The sequence below is a fragment of the Tyto alba genome, unplaced genomic scaffold (assembly GCF_018691265.1).
Source record: "Tyto alba isolate M040663 unplaced genomic scaffold, T.alba_DEE_v4.0 Super-Scaffold_2, whole genome shotgun sequence".
Classification (NCBI taxonomy): domain Eukaryota; kingdom Metazoa; phylum Chordata; class Aves; order Strigiformes; family Tytonidae; genus Tyto; species Tyto alba.
Window position 1 is genome coordinate 88,368,793 of NW_024881282.1, and position 22,821 is coordinate 88,391,613.

Genomic DNA, 22,821 nt, shown 5'->3' on the forward strand with positions numbered 1-22,821 from the left:
TTGAAGCTGGTTCTTTAGCGTAAAACTGCAAATGGAAGTTTTAAGGCTTCATCGTGTTGGGGAAGAACCACTGTAATAATTTAAATTTGAAAATATTTATTTGCCGACATCACATTTCACTTGTTATGCTCTCAAGGAGGGTGGGGAAACTTGCTTCTTGGTATTACTGAAGAAATCCCATGGAATTCCTTGGTGTTTTCTACCTGTATTATTTTTAAGAGAGCGAAGCTGGTTTTAATTGAAATAGGACTTTTTTTTCTTTCCTCCTTCTCTCTTTGATGAATCACAAGGAGGACGAGGTTAATCAAATCAAATACCAGACCCACAATTTAGAACCATTTATGAGAGCAGTTGTTGCAAACATCCATAGCATAAATGAATAATTCTTGGCTTTTCTACATAAAGCCAGTGTTTCTGGTGTGAATGATGATCTTCCCTCTTTAAAGGGCCATGTGTGCTACAGATGCATTTCAGGTAGAAACTGGTGAATGTAGAAAGCTAGGAATTGGTTCTGACAGTCTTACGCTTTTGTCTTGGTACAGATGAATAACAAAGTTGTTTATAATCTCAGTTTAAGAGTAAATACAGGCAGAGCTTTCACTTCTGAGAGCTGATCTGTAGGGATGGCTTCTTCCACCCCTGGAGTTCCTCTGCCCACAGAGAATAGCATGTGGGACTGCAGTTTTAAAGGTGAACATCTTTGCAAACGCCTGTCTACTTTGATGCCTTTTTCGAAGAGGTAAGGGCCAAAAGGGACTCATTCCTGGGCCAAGGGTTTATGGTCAGGTAACCCTTTGATGATATGAAATGGTAGAAGGGGATGTTTGAAGTGGGGGAGACGCAGGAAATGAAGAACACCTTCAGTTGCCTAGGGTTGGGATCTTGTCAGATTTTACAGATAAACGGGCCCCCAGAGCTACCCAGGATACCTGTTTAATAGGCACAATGCGCAGGAAACACGGTCCCTACTGTTTCATCAAAAGAGCAGATCTAACAAAACTTACATACCACTGTTGCTGCTAGATATTGAACTATTCACTTTGCTGTTGTTTGTAAGAGATGTAAATCAGTGTCCTGACTATTTGAGGGTGTTCAAAATTGGTTTGATCTTTTGAAAATGGGAGAGTGTTCATCTTAGTGTGCCGGCAGAGTTCTCAGCAAGATTGCTGCCTTTAGTCCTCTTAAATGCTGTCCTCACATTTGGTTACAGCCGTATTTCCTCCCTCTTGGGTTTTCACTGTGTGATATTAAGAATAATTTACAGCCTGCTTACAAAGGGGCTGCAGCGTAATGACGGGGACCTGTCCTCTGAAAGGTTGCGTAGGCTGTGAAATCTTTGCATTGAAGTCAGAGGAATGAGATTTTTTTTTTTTTTTTTTTTTCAAAAACCAGTAAGTTAAAACCTTTTTTCCTCTAGCATTTCCAGTGCTGTCTTTTCCACAGCTCTTGTTCCAAAGCGTTCATTTTCTGTGTTTTTGCCTGGCATGCTGTGGTTTATTTGAGAATAACAAGTAGCATTAACAAAGTGGGTAGACCATGTACACAGCTCACAAATTGCTTTGCAGCCTCGTGGGTTGAAAGGTGAGTGATAGATGAGAGCTTTGAGCAGAAATACGTGTGCATCCAGTTGTTAACTTCTAATTGGTATTATTGCTTATGTGTGTTTGAAGTATCTCTTACATTATCCTTGCTCTTTTTGCCATTAAGCAATGCGTTCTGCGTGTTTCTAGTTGCTTGCCCCATAACTTGCCCAAATGTAACTGGAAAAAAATGTGAGAGTAAAATAGTATCTCCCTGGTGTTCACTACCTAAACCCTGATGTCATTCTCCGCTGTGATGTGTGAGGACCTCACAGCACCCATTCTCCCCTTGCTCTTGCCTTGCCGTGTCACCAGTGTTCTAGTTTGAAATGCAAGAGCGTGTGAAGGGTGAGTTTGGTTTGAGCCAGAGGTGCCATGTTCAGGATTACCCTGATGGAAAGAAACAATTTCTGCTGTGGAGGTTGGTATAAGCTGACACTGAAATAAGTGTTACCTGTTTATTGTGATGCTATTTACAAAGCGGCACCATACGGGCTTTTTGAGACATTGTTTTATTGATCTTGTGCTAACTTAGGTAGTGCTGCTGCTCTTCTGTTCGGAGTGTCAGAGCTTTAGGCAGCTACAGGGCTGCATGCTACTTGTGACATGCCATTTTTCATTTCTGCCATGTCATTTAAATCCTTCTGGTGGATCTTGTGACGTTTATTCAGATGCTTGGATAAGTTTTGATTTAAGTAAAAAAAAAAAAAAAAATCTCTTGAGCAGTTGAAACCACAGGAATCATCTGTCATCCAACAGCCCTTATCAGAGTTCAGCACCAGTAAGATGAAACGGCCGTTAGGTTTTAATTTCCATGCAAGGATATGGCATGGTGGATGGCACAGCTTCAGCCATATACTCCAGTGCTGTTTGTCCCTGTACTGCCGCTCCGGCTGTTAACAAACGCGTGACCGCAGATCTTCCAAGATGCTTTAGTTGAGTTTGCCTTGCAGATCCTTACTTTGCAGAAGTGTTTAAATATATTTATTAAATGTTTCACCCAGTCTTTAACAGACAGATGCTTTTGTTGTTGCTGGGTGTTAGCTGTAAATTAAGAGATGTTGCTTAATGAATGTAGTTAAAACAAGCATCGTACCTCTTGCTTTTCTCTTCCTTGTCGCTTAGCAACAGAATTTCTCCTTGCTGCAATCCCTGTATCTTCAGGAGGACTGTGTCCATAATATCCTCTCTAATTCTTCTCACTGCTTCTTTCTAGAAGCCTTGCTAAAAGCTTTGAGTAACTTCATCAACCCCTTGACAGACATAATAAAGCAGAATAGGATAACATCAAACAATCATTCACTTTGGCAGTGTAAACTTTGCCGAATTCATCAGAAGTCTGTTAAGCTTGATACTGTTTATAATGAAAATTCCTCTCTTATGAAGAATATAGTAAAGAAAAACAGCTGGGTTAGAAATTTAGGGCTTTTAGCTTCTTGAAACAGATTCAAGGGTTTTATAGTGATACCTTCTCGTTTATGACTATCTTAGTTGCACCAGACTTCCTCTGCTTCCTAACATGTAATTTACACCATGACCTCTGTTTCAAAATCAGTCAGCTGAGAAGGCTGTCATATTTATATGTAGGGAAGCCCCCAAGCAAACAGAAATATCCACTGCCTCCCCCCAGAATCTGAGTGCTGCCGATATCCTTCTTTTTTCCTTGCTTGCTCAAAGTGGTGGGAGTTCTGTGAAGGCAAAGGAGTTGGTATGCTGCTTCTGCATGGTGCTAAGTGTTGGTTTTAATAGTTTAAATCTTGGATTGTGCCTTTTTGAATCAATTCCAGTGAGAGAAACAAGCCTTCTGGAAATTAAAGATGATGTGGAACTGGATCCAGAGGAGAACAGCGCTGTCTTCATGGGCATACTCATCAAAGGGCTGGCCAAGCTGAAAAAAATCCCTGAAACGGTGAAGGCCATCCAGGATCGCTTAGAACAAGAACTCAAGCAGATTGTTAAGCGATCCACAACCCAGGTGGCGGACAATGGTTACCAGAGAGGGGAGAATCTTTCCCAGGAAAATCAGCCTAGGTAAGGATATTTCAACCACTGAACCTTGGTTGCTACAAAAAAAGTCTCTAGAAGGGTGTTGTACCTGTTAATTGCCATTTGTAGGAATGACAATCATGTTGTTGTTTGTAGTAGCAGAGATCTGAAATGGTAAAATTTTCTTCAATGCCTGTGTCTCCCTAAAACGCTGATGTGCCTTGAGCACCTGAAAGGCTTGGGAATTTAAGAACTGTGTTCAGAAAGGGGAGGCATTGTTGCTTCTCAGCTAAGGATGTGGGAAAAGACGACGCTTCCTTCTGTGCTTGGCCCTTGAAGAGAATCGTTTGGCTAAATAGATGTTTGAAATGCAGATTTGAAGGTGGAAGCACAGTAGAAGCCAGCATTATTTAAGTAGCAAGAGGTGCTTTATGTTAAGCACTTGATTTTATTTTTTTTAACCTAACCTTTCATTTTAAGCGGCTTTACAACAGATTGAATTGTAATGCTGTTTCAGATTGCTGCTACGTATGGTGTAAAGAACACTTGGTGCCAAAACAAATACTATCTTCTTGTGTTGCACTGAATCATGGCTTTACACTGGTCCTGATGCCAAAGAAATCTTTAAGTTCCTACATAATATGACTTGAAAAGAGAAGATTCAGCTCAGTTATTTATTTTAAGTGTAGCAGAGTCTAATTAAGCTGATGCAGGTGGAAAGCTTTGAAATCACGTATGGAGCTAATTATATGACTAAATATATGGCCAAGTTTCTAAATGGTTTGCAGCCCCATTTACATTAATAGCAAGGTGTGGAAGCCAACAGAGAACTACATTTCTGCCATTCTTCAGGAGTCAGTAGAACTGTTGTTTGGAAAATAGAACATTATAAGGGCTACTTATCACTTCTAGGTGAAATATTAATTTGGGATACTGTACATTGTGATGACCACTGTCCAAATGGAAATAATGGTGGAAAAGAGAAATGAAAACGAAAATACACATCTTCATAATATGTAATATTTGTAGTGGAAAATCACTGCCAAGAAGGACAAGTTTAGCTTGACTTGAAAGACTTCTTTTTTAAGTTCTATCATTATCATTTCTGTGGAAGCAGTTATGTTTTGAAGAATTCGTAAAGTTGCAGTGCTGATAACTTAGTGAAATAACAAGAAGTTCTTCAGGTGGGTCAGATTGCAGAATTTCAGTTTCTGATGCCAAGAGGAAGCATAGCATATGCTTGATAGTTGTTTTATGAATCAGTCTTGAAAGGTTGTATGGCTACTGGTTGTCCACCAAAACCGATAAACTCAATCAGATCATGCTTCAATGACATTAACCTGTCCAGAGGTTTGAGTAAGGTCCAAAGAAGTCTAACGGGTTTTGATTTGTGTTTAATAGGAGTTTATGAACCTTTAAGATGCTTATATTCTAGAGCTATGGAAAGTACTGTGAATTCTTGTTGAATAAGGAGATAACTAGAACTGATTCTAAACCTAAATTACATGTGAAGTTTGCCACGAGCAGGTGAATTAATTTATATTGAAGAAAGAAAAATTATTATATGGAAAGGTGTACTACCCCTTAAATTAGCTAGTTTTAAATCAAAACTAAGCAACTTTCCTGCTCTCAAGAGGAAGATAAATCAGAACAACGAGGTCCTACGATTTCAAGAGAGTTCTGTAAGACCCCAAATTTGAGCATGATGCAGCACCTGAAACTGCTTAATATTCATTAGGCTGTGAGCCACAGTGCTTACCCGACCTCACGATTCAGTCAGTAAAATGTTTTTCAGTTCACCTTAAAACTAGTCACACTTGAATGCCTCTTAGTCTCTGTCACTGAGCTCAGTGCCTGTATTTAGCTACTGTACTTTAAATGGCTTCCATTAAAATTCTCACTTCTGGCAAATAAAATGACTAATAAGATGGCGGAGGGGCCTGCAGGGTCTGAGGCCGGAGATTGAGCCTTCTGCTGGACAAGTTCCCCGCGGCTCATTCAGTGGGAACAGAACAAGTTACACACATTTCTTCATTGCTGTGTGGTCTCTCTCAAAGCTTGGCTCTTAGTTTTTTCCGTATGAAAAGGGTGGCATTTCCCTCCCGGCGAGGATGAGGCTGATAATCTGCTTGTGGAGGTGCTGGTGTAATTCCTTTTGAGACCCCGTTCACAATTATGTAGAGCCTTCTCATTGTACAAGAGAGAAATAATTTCTAGAACCTGGCCATAAAAGCTGCAGATCTGGTAACTGCTACTAAGACGGAAGAGACACTGATGTCATTTTTCTTACGTTTTAAAATTTGACTGCCTCTTGCTTCCTTATCTATTAAGCTTTTCCATGTTGAGTTGTGCAGCCACCTTTTACATTTATGTTTAAAAACATTAGTAATTGCTCATAAATTTTTAAGATCAAGAATTTTATTTTTTATTGTTATGACTCTAAAGCTACTTAGGCAGCTCCCAGAGAGTAACGGTAGCTCTTCTGCATCTCTGGGCGCTCTCTTTGTAGAGCTAACGGGGCTCCTCAGAGCCTCCTGGAGTCTGCTTTTCTCACGTGGAAGTCCTGTAGCCCCTCTAAGCCTGCCAGGAGCAAGTCTTGCCTGTGCTCTACTAGGTGGTGTGTACCACGCTTGTTAATAAGCACATGCCCAAGAGCAAGCAATAATTGCAGTGTTGATGATGCGTGGTCTCCTCCGTCATGGGTGTACTCTCCTTGCCCTTTGGTTTGAGCACTGCAGTCTAGCTGAGTAGAGTTGGTGTGGAACTGGAAAGCTTTATTTATTGAAGATGACACTAGACATGCTGAGGACGTCCATATAATAGCAGAAGTATATTTTTTTTTTTGCTGGTGAGGGTGTCGTGGTTTGAGCTCCCCCAGAGGGCAACAGAGCACCACACAGCCGCTCCCTCCTCCCTTCCCTCCCAGCAATGAGAAGGAACAAATAAGCCAGGCTTGGGTTTTGAGATAGGACCAGGAGGGGCAGATCACCCACTATGGTCACAGGCAAAAGGCAGACTCATTACGGGAAGAAGAAAAGAACATAGGTTTATTACAGACACTAACAACATGTAACAGAGTATGACAGTGAGAAGCATTGCCACATCTTGAACACCTTCCCCCCACCCCTCCCTTCTTCCCAGGCTCAGCTCTGCTCCCGATATCTCTACCTCCTCCCCCAGTGGCGCAGGGGCAGGGAATGGGGGGTGCAGGCAGTGTTGCCACTTCCCTCCATCTTTGGTGGGGGGAGCTTCTGGAACTTGTTCCCCCTGCTCCATCATGGTCCCCCTCTCATAGGAGACAGTCCTCCACAAACTTTCTCTGACATGAGTCCCTCCCACGGGCCGCAGCGTTCCCCACACTGCTCCGTCGTGGGTAACCAACTTTCTCCGACTGGATTCTCTCCCACGGCTGCAGCCCTTCCTGAGCTGCTCCGGTGTGGGACACCCCCCCATGCTGCAATCCTCCCAGAACTGAATTACAGCAGCGGGGCTGCCTTTTCCCATGAGACCCCGGCCTTCTTCGGGCGCAGCACCTTGATGAAGCAGGTGGAAGCCACAGGCCATAAATCAATGTCTGCTCCACCGTAGATCTTCATGGGTGGTGGGGGGGGACACCCTGCCGTCTCACCACAGGATATAGGGGGGTCTCAAAGCAAAGACTTGCATGGCTCTGTGGTACAGCCGATTATTAAGTTTCCTAAAACATGTACCACAGATGAAATCATGTAGGATAACAGACTGGGGATAGGCCTAACCAGATGGAACATCTTCGTCTGTAAGGTACTTTATTATGAATATAAACCCTCTTTACTAATGTGCACTTAGCAGCATGAAATGTGAATGATACAGAGATAGTGAAATCTGATAAAGGGCAGTAGCAGGTTCCTAGTAGTTCCTTGTCACCGGTAATTTTGAAAACAATGCTTGAATCTCATCTAGTCGTGGCTGATTTCAGCTTAATTTCAAGTGGACTATTTTCTCAAAGTCCAAGTAAGTTCTCTAAACTTTTTAGATACCTGTGCTTGGGCCAAGTTTATGAAAAAAGGCTTAAATACAGGAATTGCTATTGCGTTATCCTTGATTAGTGGCTCATTAGAGCGTGTCTCAACCTTCATGTTTAGAAATACGTATCTTGGGTTGTGGAGGACAAAGCATCATAGAAGAGGCCATATTGTGTTAGCTTGGGGTACTGCTATATGAACCCGTGGGTCTCTTGAATTATGGAAGATTGTTGACTTCAGAATAATAATCTGGACGTATGCCTATTCGAGGGCCATATTTATGGGACAAGATTTCTGGTAGGGATACATGTAAATCCAGGAGGAGATGGTGTATTGACTCTTTTGCTACTAAATCCTGTCGATCAGATTCAATGCACTTTTCCCTACATGTTTGTAACACACTTCTGGCTTTTTTACCTCATCTGGAGGCTTTAAAATAAATACAGAAATTATATACACACCAGCACTCTGACCGGGTAAGGGACATTACTGCTGCTAAAATGCATGAACTGTCGTTAGCGACCTTGTTGAAGTGGCAGCAGTCACTCTGCATCAGTTCATTCTCCGTTATGTCTGGACAATAGGAGTTGCTTCCAGGTATGTGTCACTGTCTCTCAACAAACTTACCATATTTTTCGGTGAAGGGGTTATGAGATTGCTTTGACAAATTGCCTAAGCCAGTCTCCTGTCATTCTCTGTACGTGTTTTGCTCAGGTCACTCGGTGCTGCAACCCCATATGCATAAAATCTAGGCCATATTATTTTATGCTGTTTTGTCTTGTTGGCTGTCTGACACAGACACAGTCTGTGTCTCTGTTAGGTCACCTTGTTTCAAAAATGACCTGACAGGTTTAGAAGACTTTTAGAGAAAAGAAAATTAAGTTAAGAGGTGGTGGCTAATTTGAAAATAGGGGGATGTGGAAGTATGATGTTAGTTGAGAATGGAAAATGTAATAGAATGGTAGTTAGCACCATCAAAGAATGTTGATTGCAGAGATTTCATGTCTATCAGTCTGCAACTTGAGAATAAGAAGATACTAGAATTTGAAACGAAATAACTCTGCTCAACTTAATATTATTTTAGTAATGACTCCATAAACAAGTTGATAATGTGAAGTCAGGCTCACCTAGGGACAAAAAAAATGGATTTGTCAAACTATCCAGCTAGTTTGGTTCCGCAAAATTGTACTTTTTTGGGGCAACAAGGAGGTATATAGATAACTAACATTTCATTTGTAATGGGATGTTAGTGGAAGTTGGGCTTACACTGATTAATGTGCTCCCATAATTTTATATTTTTTTGGCATTTCAACCAAGTCTGTATGCAGCTTCCACCAGCATGAAGTTCTTCGTCTTTCCAAGTTCTTGTACATCAGGTTTTTTTCCTATTTTTGTCTGGCTTCTGGCTGACCAGCCACTTGCCCCAGCTGCCCCTCTGTCACCTGCAATGAGAAGTTTCTCTCTCTTAGGGACTGTTCAAATACTAGCTGCCTCTCCCGTGTCTGAGAGTGGGATGGAGAAAATAGTTGCTTAACAGCGATGGAGGGTGTTTTTTCAGGCAGCCTTGCCTGCATATTGTCCTGCCCCATCACTGATAATGCTGATGATGGACTAACAGTACTTGGGGAAGGAGGATGATGTATAGGTCATTCCACAGCAGCACGTTCGCAGTTTCAGTTGGACAGGATATTTATTAAGCTTTATACCAAGCCTAAATGGAAGAGAATGGCTTTTCTTCCACACTGGGCATTCCCATATTGAAATGTAATAATGTTAATATTGATAATAGCTGTCTTTACCATTATGTCTTGTATACTTCTGCCAGCATCTTACTTAAATTCATAAGGAGCTCTAAAAAAAGCAGTGTTTTCTCTCTTAGTAACAACAACACTTTCCTTTAGACGTTCATTACTAATGTTGCTAATAGGAGGAAGGTTTAGATACGCACCAGTTTCTTTTGTTTTGCTTAAATATTTGTCTTGGTTCTGCAGTCACTTAAGGTATGACAGTATTAATGTCCCTGTGTTTCTGATGTGTACTGTGATACCTAAACACATCTTTGTTTTTAATGTGACCTGTCTGGCCACTTGACCTGCTGTGCCTCACTGTACCCTCCCAGACGTATCCAGTGGCTCTTTCTGTTGAATCAAAGTGCTGTTCTGTGTAATCATTTGAGCTGTGTGGTTGGCATCATCAGTAGGCAAATGGCCCATGTGAGATTTCCCAAAAAGGTTGACACATAATGCTGTGCATATATATCTATATATGTAAAATTGTAGTAAATGAATGAGACACAGTAAGCTGCTAGTACTTCTTTTTTTTTTTTTTTTGAGGAACAATAGCCAGCTGCTGTCTTTCACAGAGTAGAAGTTCAGCGTAGGACTGCTGTAGGCTAAGGTTTTAGCCACAGCATCATGCCAGGCCACTACTTCTCTCTGGTGGAAACAACAGCTAATGTGCAACAGCTTCTGATTTACACCACTTAACTATCCAGCTGCTGGCTTAAAGAGCAGATGAAAGTGGGTGTAGGCCCATACTGAGCACTCAGAAGTGAAGTGGCTGAGGCATGAGCACACACCTCATTAGCGAGTGTTAACTAACACAGAAGACTGCAGTGTGGTGGTTAAGGAGTGAGTGCAACTCTGATTCTGCTGCAGATTTTCTGTCCTGCTCTGGGGATAGCAATTTCTGATGGGAAGACACGGAAAGCATGTGCTAATTCCTCAGCTGCTGCAGTAAAATGCGATGGAGCCTGTCTGTCAGAGCTAGAAGTGCCTGACATATGGATTTGGGAAGTGTTATCTTCACATTTTGTTGGGGTTACGTGTGTACTTGAATTGCTCATTAAACGTCAGTGAACTTGATCATAGTTTTTCTTTTCCCAAATAATAAAAAATGTGATGAGTCATTGCCTTATCACAAAATATTTAGGACTTTGCAAAGGTGCATTAATTACAATAATGGGGCAATAAGGAAGCCATAGGAGCAGGTCAAGTGTAGTACATTTAGATGAGGCTACAGCTGTAGCCCCTTGCATCCTGTAGTAAAATCTTGGTAACTGACATAGTTGATGAGGCTTGATGCTTTAGTTTTCTCATCTTTCATATTGTTTAAAACCTGCTATAGTACTCATTTCATAATTGAACATGAATATCTCGTGTTCTGTTTGTATGGGTAAGTCAATTTTTATTGACTTGAGACTCGTGCTTTCTTCTGGGGGAAAAGCACGTAGCCTCCTTCCCTGTCTGCAGCTCACTCTGGGAACTTAAAATGATCTCTCATATCATGGTACGGAAGTGTAGTTACTAACACATTTGTCCTTCCTACACCCCTAAGTAGAACAAATTAAAGGTAAGTAACTCTGATATAGAGGAGGGAGTTAGAAGGAAGATCCTCAGAAGCATTGAGGTACCAACCCTGAGCTGCTAACAGCTGAAGTTACTCACCTGAAGCCCACAGAGAGGGTTTGAAGTGAGGTGACCTCCCAGCTCGCACGCAGCATCTCTCCCGAAACAGGGTGTATGAAATCAGAGTCTTCTGACTCCTGGCCTGCTGCTCTGACGTCCTGAGTGACTGTGTGCCCAAGGTGTCTTCTGGAAACTGAGCAGAGGTTGTCTTCGTGGTTTACAGGTTACTGCTGGAACTGCTGGAGCTTCTCTTCGACAAGTTCAACGCCGTGGCTGCTGCACACTCTGTTGTCCTTGGACACCTTCAGCAAACAGTGGCTTCTCCTTGCAGCCAGTATGATGGTGATATCAAGCTCTATGACATGGTTGATGTGTGGGTGAAGATCCAAGATGTCTTGCAGGTAAGAAGCCTTCAGGTGGGCACATTTTCAACCTGAAACAGCTTTCTGAAACTAGAATACGAGAGAATACCTGTGATACTCAAGAGACAGCTGTGCTGGAATTCATCTTGGTTTTTGGTAAGTGGCCATATTTTATAACAGACTGTTAAACTCCAGGGAGCTTAAATATCAGCAAAAAAAATCCTGTGGATTCATCCTTGTGGTGTATGGAAAGGTTGATTCCTTTTGCCTACCAAGTGATTTATCAGAAGCTTTCGAACAGTGACATTTTTGTTCTGTGTTACCATGTCATGCCTGTCTTATAAAGTGTCACAGCTCTAATCGCTTGTCTCCTCTTGTCATCATAGCTTGGTTATAGTCAGCTGAGACACTTGCTGCCAGCACATTTGCAGGGAATTCTTATTTGATTCGTATTCTTAACTGTAGCATACTAAAGCTGTACCTTGCTTAGGCTTTATTCTGGTACTATCACCTTAGTATCTGGGACTCTCACAAGCAGCAGAGTTATCATCTGTCAGATGTCTGTTCTCTTATTCTTGCTGTGATGCTAACACGTGCACATTAGAGTTACTTATTTTGGAATTGTCTTTATGTATAGTACACGGATGTACACCACACTGGTATTTGGACAAGGAAGTTAAAGAAATGAGCCTGGTATTAGTTAAAAGAGGTGGCGAGATTTATGATGGTCATTCCACCTTTGGCCTGTTGGTGAAAAATGCTCTCTGCCTCCTACTCTAACGCAGTTTTTCATTGTAGGGCACAGGTCTATTTAGCTGTTAATCTAAAGGCTTGTTTGACTGTGCAGTGAGGCACTGAGTTTTTTTGCTTACACAAATACGACCCAACTGTGAGCACGATGTGATTTTAGACACTTCTTGGCCATGGTAATTGTAAGGTACAGTCCTCTGATCATGTTCACTGTCTCCTTACTCACTTATTTGTCTTCCTAGAGGAGGTAGTCTTTTTATTAAAGCAATCTGGATCAGTTTATTCCATGATACAAATTGCCATTTCCCTTCAATATTGTTCTTGCAAAAATTTGATTGGGAAGGTCTGGCCAGAGGTTAATGATGGGGTTTTGGGTTTTCTAATCAAAAGAATGTCTTAGAACTGAAGATGCCTGGCCCCGTTGAAGGGAAGAATTAAATTTAAGGATGCAAGGAAAGGGTTTGGCATGGAGTGTCTCCAGCCATCTTACTGTTATACATGAGGTCTAGAAAAACTCTGAGTTCTGTAGACTTTGCTCCAGGAGGACAAAGCCTTGGGAGTAAGAATCCTTCAAGAATTTATCTTCAGGGGAGCAGAATGACAAGGCTGGTAATTCCTCCTTATCGGGAGCATTTGTGAAGGTCACATTCCGAGCGAGTGGTGACACTGGGAGTGAGTTATACTGGCTCTTCCAAAACATCATTGATAGAACTTCTCTACAGAAGCCTGTGTAGCTGTGCACATGTGGAGAGTGAATGTTTCTTCCATGTTGGGGAGAAAACATTTGACCAAGCTTTCTATAAAACGCATGCCAAGAAAAATGGAGCAACCCACTCGAAAAGGTTTTGTTGCTATTGGACTGACAGCACGGGTGTCAGAGAGAGTCAGAAGAGCTTCCAGAAGAGCTTTTGCAATGCATAAAAGCAGCACGTCTGAGATCCATGCTCTCATGCCATTTTAGGGTAAGAGATGAGCATTGACTGACGTGGAAGGGAGGAAATCTTCCATTTCTTTTTCAAAAATCTTGTGGGCCTTTTGTACGTTAGTTTCATAGGAAAGGATTAAAATTTTCCTTACAGTGTAAGAAAAGCTTTGATCATAAGACTAAATTACTTCTACCCTGTTTTTCTGAATACGGATAATTTTTTGAGAGGAGCTGTTACGTTTGCAGCAGGGGTTGCAGAAAACTCAGTTTTAGAAGTGTTTGTTTACACGTGCCTGCTGTTGGGGGAGGATGAAAATTTGGAGGAAGTGGGTTCGTGGTGGGGTGCATCAGGGAGACGATGCAATTCCTGCAGATCGTAATGAATGAAATTTATCCATTATGCTAGAACAGTAGCACATGACTCCGCAGTTCACACGGATAATCTTTTGCACATGTACATTGTGCATCTCTGCGTGTGAAATCCATTACAGCGAGGTTATCTCTTTATAGTTTCTGTACCAAAGTAATAATGTGTGCTCATGGTGGGCTGGAAATTGTCCTTTGTGGGAAATGTGAGTGTTGTTTTCAGCAGCTTGTTTTTGTAGCTGGATTACTGAATGCTTCCTAATAACTGCACCAAGGGCTATGGTGTAGTATTAGTTAGGTAGCATAGTGCTGTGCAGTGTTTAGATTCTGAACATGCAGATGTGATCTATTTTTGACCTTCTCTGAGAATGGAAGAGTAACACTGAACTCATCAGGAGGAAGACAGAGCGACCTTTTAGAGTTGGGTACTAGAGTGCTAGAAAACAAACAAACAAAAAAGTCACTTTGTCAAAACATTAGAGCAGCCTTGTTCAGGAAAACACAGTTTGAAGTTATTTACTTGTACCAGAGCCAGCTTAGCCTGTGGTCTTATTGCTATACCAACAGGAGAGACTTGGAATTTGTTTAAATTTTAACTTGGCATTTTGTGCATGGAGCTAATTTAGCTCTTCAGTGTACGAGTGGGTGTGGAATATCCTTCTGAAGAGCATAATTGCTGTAGGACCAAGTACTCAACTGCTGTTGTAACACAGCTCACAGTTCTCTCCAGTTAGCGATGTACCGACAGGAACAGTTGCTTCAGGACAATGCAGTGAAGGAATTCTGAGGTTTTCTGGCCCAATTCAATGTATAAGCTGCACCATCCCATCCCCGATGATGAAGGCTGTGCTGTTTGAAAAGCGCAGTGGTGGACATGCCTGGGAGGAAGGCAGAAGGCTTTGTGTGCAGCGCAGTCTTTCTGTTTTGTTTCAGTTTTTCAGTCTAGGCTGAATCTCCTTAGCCCAGCTAAGGGCTTTTCTGTCCTGTTGTATTAGTGTCAGGGGACCGACGGCTGGTGGCCATGCTCTAGCAGTCACTCATACTTGGTGTGATGGTTCTTCTTTGCTGTTATCTCTAGATAACTTCTCATTCACCTTTTTTTAGCACTGCCGTTCGATATCACGATGAGGGAGAGGCATCTGTCCCTGCTAAATAATACCAGTGTTCAGCCTCTTCAGAAACATCACCTTTCCCGTGATAGGATGATCACCCTGTCAGCTGTTTTGTCTCAGTGTAGAACCCTGCTGCTGAAGAGAATACCAAAGATACCTCCATGTGTGCTCAGGATCCTGTTATCAGCTTAGGCTGCTGCTGTTTGCCTCCAAGGAAGAGATCTTTTCTCTTTTTGTAGTGATAGTATTTGTAGTTGATGAATCTCAGTTTTTTGAGAGTGGTCTATATCTGTTGTCTTGTCTTTACAGAAGAAAGGGAAAATCACATATATGCTCTGGGACATATATCTTAGCAGGCTGTCTGGTGGTCTGTCTACTGAGAAGACATGGATAATTCTTTCCTTTTTTGGGGGTCTTCTGTCTAAGGCTTTCAGGTTTTTTCAAAAAATGGTGTGGTATAGCAGCCTAAACATTGCTGAAACACCGTAGCGAAAGTGGAGCAAGAGGAACTGAAGCCTACTCTGCCCACACGCTACTGTTCTACTACTGCAGAGCTGGAGATATTGGACACTGTTGATTGAGAAAGCCTCTCTCTTTGTGCTTGGTGCTCCTCCGGCCAGAGGCTGTGTAACATATCCTTCCTTATAGAGAGGAAGAGCACTCGAGTGCAGGATTTGAGCAGGGAGGTGGAGTAGTTCTGCAGCACACAGCTAGGTCTGCTGGCCAGCAATGTGAGCGATCTCGCAGAAAAGCTGCATTTAAATTGTATTTCCTGTGCCATACTTCTCCAGGAGTACTGCTAGAGCACCTGGAGATAAAAGTTTCACGGCTCTGCTTCTGTAAGCTGAGCCACTCTGTGATTTTGTAAGTGAATTAATGGCAAAAATTATCAGTTCTCTTAGGCACACAGGTGAGCAGGGGAAAGACAGCGGAGTTCAGCAGCCGCAGTACTCAATTTACCCCACTACATCCTCAAGGAAAAGGTGTAGAGGTTTCAACTCCATGCCAGTGTATGCAGATCTAAACCAGCTGTGCTGTGAACCCATTTCTTCCTTTTTTGCAGCTCGTGATGCTCTCCTTGCTCTGGCAGCATTGCTCATTTTCCCGACAGTGATCTAATTTAAGGGAGTTGATTCGGCCAAGTAATTTCTGTTGGCTGCGTTTTCTGCTTGCTCAGGTCCTTGAACTGTGTCAGTGTTGGCACAGGAGTGAGCAAGAGGGAATGCACCGCGAAGAGGGGAAGCGAGGGGTTCATCCTGGCAACTGCAGCTTTCATCAGCTTAAGCCGCTGTGTAGAACAGCACCTCAAGGTACCTGCACGTGCAAAACCAAGGTTGGTTTTTGCTCTTGCCCTGGGTGGCTCAGCACAGGTCTGACAGCTGTGCAAAAAAGACTTAAAATGGCTTGTGATGGCAAGAGCAGGAGTTGAGGAACGATGTCCAGTCATGAGCTCTGAATCTCTCCCCAGTTGTGATGCTGTTTGACTCTTCAGTTAAAGTGTGTCCTGGAATAGGTAACCAAATCTCTTTTTGCTGAACACTTGCACTTAACCGTGTCACAAATAGTTCATTCACCCTTTAATACTTGTAAAATAAGATTCTTGGATGAGAGGTGTTAGTGTAAATATGCCATAAATACTGGTTGAAATGTCAGAGCAGGACATAGAATTGCTGTTGCGTTTGGGAAGTTCACCAGGTAATATTTCGAACCTGAAATAGTGTTATTTTTTAGAAAGTCTCTTTACAGAAATTTAATGGTTTTGTGGTTTGTCCTCAAAATAATGTGCCCGACAGTCTTTCTGGTTCTTTTTAAATGGTCTTAACTGTGTGGAACTGATGCCCTTGGACTCCTGACTGGTTTGTCTCATTACTGCTCGTCTTTCAGCCGAGAGGATGATGGTCATGGAAGTGATTTGTCTGCAGCTTTTGAAAAATACAGTTTCAGTCAATCTTGGGTGCATGAAGGAGGGAGAGAGAACATTCTATTCAAGATGCTGATATTTAAAAATGGAATTTGGAGAATTAGAGTAGGTCACTTGACGCTTTTTTTCCCCCCTCTTTCTTGTTTGAAGTTAACTCAGAGCACGCATTAAGAAATCCAGCACAGTGTTACACAACTTTTTTTTTTTTTTTCTGCAAATGTGTATGACTAAGAGCATGAGAATTTCTGTGTAAGTTTATGGTGCTGGAAGAGTGTCATCATTCTGAATCTAGAAAGTGACAGGATTATTTTTCAGGCAGGTATTTCTTTAAATTTTGGTCTTACCAAGAAGGTATATAACATCCTGCCTCCCCCTCTCCTAAAATGCTCTATAGCGTTGCTCCAACATACCTAATGATTCAAGTTTTCTCCTTATATACTGAAACAAAGTAATTTGATACCTACTTTAACCTCTTAAGAAGATGCACTTGGAATTCAGGATGGTGAAAATGACCTTAATGAAGGTGAAAAAGTGTGTCAGTGAGTGCAAAGAACATTGGGAAGTATTATGCAGCTAGAAGGGCAAAGAACGAGATAGCAGTGGCATACTGTCCTTTTAAAAACAAAAAATATGAAGTAAAAATGCACAAAATCGATCTGTTTTCTGTTGATGATTCTGGCTGAAGTGTGTTTAAAACTGAATTGCTTTGGTAACAGGTACCTGGAAGAGGTCCAGAGCTGAGCTGGCTACGAACACTGGATTATTGTCTTTCCCAGGAACGGTCCCTGTTAACTGAACTGTGCTATATTAACATGGTGACATTGCAGAAGTTTGTGTGAATGCTGTGTTAACAGCTTTTGTTTCGAGAGTCATTTTTACCCTAGAGCTGTTGATCCAGTGTATTTGATAAACACTAATGTTTAGGCTAAAGTTCAGAGAGATAAAGCCCCGCTTAAAAATGAATTGTTTGAACAGTGTCCAGTCACTTGTGCAGTTTATTGCAGAAGAGATCACTGAGCTTATGGTTTGGGAGATTTTAAAGAAGATTAGCCCATTTAATGAAATGTCTGCAGGTATACGAGGAAGGAAGGAAAAAACTCATCCTCTTCTGTCCTTGCTGTAGAGCATCAAGCTGCTCTGTACTTGAAGGGCTCTTCATTTCAAGTGGATTTTCCTTTTAATATTTGAGCATAGTTACAAAGTTATAGCTTTAAAGGGTATTAGGAGTTTATACCTAAATATTTATATAGCTAAATCCATGTAAGTTAAAAACTTAGATGGCCTTCTAAAGGAGGGAAAGGTGCACAAATTCTTGTAAAGAGCCCCATCAGTAAATAATTTCCAAAAGCTGTTCAGCGTAGTTGTGAAAGAAGTCAGCTCTGCTAGGTGTTAGGTTGAGAGAAAGTCTGCACTGAGGAAGAGGTTGGGAATACAGAGTGGGGGGGAATGACATGTTCCCTACTTCGATATTTGGCAGTTGGTGTGAAACCTGTGCCTTTTCAATCCAGGGTCATTGTCAAATGTGTTCTAATTTATACAGCTTGAGAGCACTGAATTTTTTGCAGCCTTTGTTCCAACGATGCCACTTGGAAGCCTTTCTTTCACTGGCTGAAGGGCTAAGAAGGATGTGAAGTGGCTGTCACACCTGATGTGAAGTCTATGTTATAAATTGCTGACAGGAATATGGGCTTTCTAAATAAAGCATGCAAAATTTCCAGCCTGTAAATTGCTTGTTAGCCTTCATCTTCTTGGAGCTGTTAATGAATGGGATGATGTAGAAGAAATGGAAACTTGTCTGCAGATACATGCAGTATCTTTAATTTTAACTGTTCCCCTAATTCTTGAACAGTTTTGTTAGGTCTGATGTGCTTTTTTTTTTATTTTTTGGTTACTATCAATGTCCGCTGCACTTGATTCCTGCTGTCAGCTAGAATTAGGAGAGACTCCAAGTAGTTCATCAGCATTTGTAGCCATGTTTTATAGGACTATAAAACCACGTCTCTTTTGATGTGCTGATCTTATTCACACTTAGTCCCTGTGTGACTACCTTTAAAGGCAGTGAATCGTACCCTTACTAGCATCATAAAAATACTGTGAACGGGAAAAGGCCAAACGCTCATCATGTCCTCACTGCAAGACGTCTAATCTGACAGCAGTACATGAGGGATTCATGCAGGCAGATTCCTGCTAATGTTAGAGAGTAGCTGATATCCGAGGGAAATGTTTGGAAACTGTTTTGCTTAAAAGCCTTTCCGCTCCTCTGCTGCGTACTTGTGTTTACCATGCGTGACGTTTACAAAACTGTAAGGTAGATTCTTTTTTTTTTTTTTTTTTTTTTTTCCCTCCCTGAAGTTTACTAGCCCTTGCTGTTTTGTTTCCTGATAGAAAAATCTCAACTTTGTTTTGGGGGGGGCCTGCGTGCTTTTTTTCAGTAATTATTTGTGACGTAGATAACTACAGAATTGCATTAGCAAAAATCCTTCCTGAAATTTCTCTTTCCATTATCTTATTTGCCTTGCTTTTTGTTCATAGCCAAGCGCGTTTGCAGGTGAGCCCCTAGCAATGCCCCTCCTAGGACTGAGGCCATGTGTGTCAAGAAGCTCAGCCCTGCTCAAATAGAAACCATCAAGGTTATAGCTGTTTATGTCCAGAAGGGGCTACAAGAAGATTAATTTCCTCTTTCCTTTCTCATTCACTCTGCAAGCCATGCTACTTGTTGCTCTTCGTTCACGCACATGCATCCCTTTACACCTCTCCACCATCTTTATTCCTCCTTCCCTTTTCTTCATCACCACCACGCTCTCAGCTTTGCTGCAGGGCCCGAGCAAGGCGAGAAGGTGCAGCATTTCTGGACACGCCGATGCGAGGGCCGAACGCTGTAGGTGGGACAAGGCCAGCTCCTTATCACAAAGGCAACTGCAAGTCTGCGCACATACACTCAGAAGCTGTTGCTGCTGCGGCTCTGGACACATAGGCACCACTTTGAAATGTGGTGTGTATCACTAGGAGTATACATAAAACATTTTAGGAACATCTACTTCACAGCATGCTTCTCATCATCAAAGTGACTCAGTCATCTGATCTCACCGGGGTGATGCCATTCCGTATTTTACACACGGGGGAGCTAATGTTTGAATGAGAGAAACAGAAAGGTTTGGAAGGATTTCTATTATTTCTGGTGTGCCTGGTTTGATACTATAGAAGGAGGGAGTATACTGTGTGAGGTTTTCCTTGCTTTAGTAAGAGTTTCCAAGGTTTTTCTTCTGTTTGTTTCTCTTGACATTATGGATGCTGTGCGCCACTGAGAATCAGGACATGAATGTTCAAAGCACCCAACAAAAACTGAAGATAACTGTCTTCCTCATCATCTGCAGGATTCCATACTTTGTTTATTTTGTACTATTTTTTTTTTATAGGTGCACTGACCAGATGCCTTTTGAAGTGGCTTTATTTAGGAAGTCTGCAAATAGCTCTCAGTGATTTTTGAGTAATATGTCGTTGGGTCTATAAATGCTAAGTGTTTGAGTGGATAGCGCGAACTCTGGTTATAGATAAGGAAGGCTTGAGTCTGAAGTGGTTGGACTGCGGTGCTCGAGGGTATGTACATGACTGGCAGGACATGGAAGGAATTTAAGCATAGAATTAACCTTTATTTTTTCTTAATTACTTAGTTTGCATTTATTCTTTGGCTTAAGCTATTTCAGCTGTACAAGTCTTTCACCAAGTTTTACCCAAAGAACTCAGCTGTAAGAGGACATAGGCTCTGCATCTCTATATGTAGTGCAAATGCCTGTGTACAAACCACCAGCAAGTGGTGGCTGATTCACTGGCCATCTCGGGACGGAGAGAGGCTGAAGAGCTTGAAGCCTGTGTGCTTCGCGGGAAGTGACAAACTCCCAATTTATGTTGAGAACAACCAAGCCCCCTCCACCCCAAATCTTTGTTATGCTCAGGAGTGTTCTGGTAGTGGCATTGTAAGTCAGTATTTTTTGACATCAAAACATGAATTAAAAAAAAAAAAAAAATTCAATTGACTTGTCAGAAATAAACTTGGGAGAAGCTCCTTTCTCTCTATTCTGTTGGCTGAAATGGAAAATCTGAAGTTTCTTCATACCTCTGTTCTTTGTGGCTTCTTTGTGGGACGTGACGATGTCACGTGCTTCAAAAGTACTGATACAACATAAACTCTGAAATGGGCTGATTTTTATTTTCTATATAAATATTCTGATTTTTTTTTTTCCAAATAAGCAAAAAAACCTATTTCAGAAATCTGAACTGGAACCAAAATCTAATAGTGTTTCATATAGTTAACAATCTAGTTTTATTTCTTTGTTTTACGTGCTTTTGGACACTTTGGAGAAGGTTTGCTAATTGGTAACAGGCTTTAGCTCTCAATATATAAAGGTATAACGGGCCTGCCAATTGGACCCTTTTGTCATTTGCAACACCAAAAACCAAGTTTTCAATGTGAAATATGTGCTTAAATGCCTCATCAAGTGGGATACTGATTTGCATGATCATTTAATGGGTATTTCTCTAACCACATAGCATGTACATGAATGTGCTTTGACTGGCCGAGATCCAGCAATTGGTAATAGAAGTTCATGCAGGGGTTTACATAAATTCTAAAGAATTTTACAGTGTGTTTCTGTAACCCCCTTTTCCCTGGCAGGCTGTGCCCTGTGGAACTCCCAACCCATATGCCTTCACCAAACACAGCCACCAAAGTAGGATTTAGAGAGATCAGGTGCAAATGAGCTTGATGATCACAGAAGAGCCCAAATGCTGAATTTGTGGGAGCAGGAAGAGGGAATTGGTTTTCAAGGTACATGATTATTTTAATTCTCAATTTTCCCCGTGCTGGCCAGTCTGGTACACTGGCACAGTGTGGAACGGGAGAAGTAAGCCTGATGATTCCCTCAGTGGCCCTACAGGTCTGGTAGGCCAAGGACCGCAGTGGGTTTTCCAATTTAAAAGAGTAAAAATTCAGTATTGAAGTATGCATTTCCTCTGTTTAAAGATTTAACTCTGAAGATTTGTTTCAAAAGCTGACCACTAGGAACCATTAAAAAGAAAGCTGAGAATCTTCTGTAACCACCCCATTTTCCCAAAAGTAATAGAAATAACACTGATGGCATTTAATTTTTGTGGCCATGCTGTCTTCTGCCTGTAGTAAATACCTTGTGTCTTTAAAGAGGAGCAACTTTTAAACACAAAACTTTTTCTAGCTCTGAGTTTCTTACTTGCAGTCTTTCCCTTCTCTCCTTTATCTGCGTTCCTCTGGTCTTGGTGTGCAAACTCGAAAGAGATGGTGGGGCTCACATGGGTTTCATATGCAGATTTGTTTGGCTGCGATCATCCAGCTGGGCTTCCAGGCTTGACAAGACTGCTCCTCAGTACCACGTTACAAAATCAATTTGCCATATTTGTGGTTGATCACTCAGTGATCAAAGTCAGCAAGGCTGAATGTTGAAGCTTCCTATTTCATGCGACAGATACGAGTTAGTGTTATCATCCCTAACGCTGTTGCTAACTGGTGATCTACAGACAAACCATTTTTTTCCTCTCTTCCCTGTTCTTTGAATATGGGTCTTCAGCACAGCCCTATATACAACTTCAAATATTGCAGTGTTGAAGATCCACCTGAAGAACAGGGAAGACCCATGTCTATCAAAATAACAAATATATGTGCAAAAATAACAGCAGTGTTTATTGTAGAATCAACATGTGAATTGTTGCTTGTAAGCAAATAATGGGAAAAGACAGTAACTGTGTCCATGCTGTGAACCACAGAAACCCATTTTCACCTGAGAGAAGGGGGACATGAGGGAATTAGTTAATTAAATGTGGCCTGTATATAGTCATTCTACTCTTAGTATGTAATTAAATGCCTTGTAAAGCTCTTTGGGGTCCTCATTTACTGGCAAAGGCCTAAGAAATGTGTGATTGTTGGTGTACTCTGGGTGAAGCTGTGAGCTGGAAACTGATTAAAATAATAATAAAATGTGTTGCATTGTTAATTCGTTCTTTCCAGTAATAAAAGCTGGACTCCCTCTGCTTTGCATTTGCTTGAAAAAAACATCAAAGAGCAGCAGTAGCAGAAGAGAATGAAAAATACATGCGTGCTTAGCTTAGATGCTGTGGTTTTGAGTGATGTGGTTCTGGTGCTTTCATTTACTGGAGCACTGCCTTTTATTTTTAGTGTTAGAGCGCGACATAATGTCACCGATCACTTTTTACCATGGTTTCTGTGGGTGAGATGTTGTTTTGCAAAGCTTTTTTTGGTGGAAGACTTGGTGGTGGTGCCTACTATTCCCAGTGTAGTGTAGTGGTGGCTGAGGGGCCCTGTGAAGTGCTATAAAAACAAATGGAGCTATGCTCAACTCAGTACTTGTTTTTCTGTAGTTTTTA

The 22,821-nt window shown here is 41.6% G+C and overlaps 1 protein-coding gene across 1 annotated transcript in view; it reads left to right on the forward strand.

The window, feature by feature from the left end:
- EXOC4 (exocyst complex component 4) overlaps positions 1-22,821 on the forward strand; it is a 410,569-nt gene that overhangs the window by 56,105 nt on the left and 331,643 nt on the right. Inside the window, exons 6-7 of the mRNA XM_042793039.1 lie at positions 3,368-3,611; positions 11,198-11,375. Coding sequence (XP_042648973.1) covers positions 3,368-3,611; positions 11,198-11,375 — 422 coding nt within the window. The remainder of the gene's footprint in view (positions 1-3,367; positions 3,612-11,197; positions 11,376-22,821) is intronic.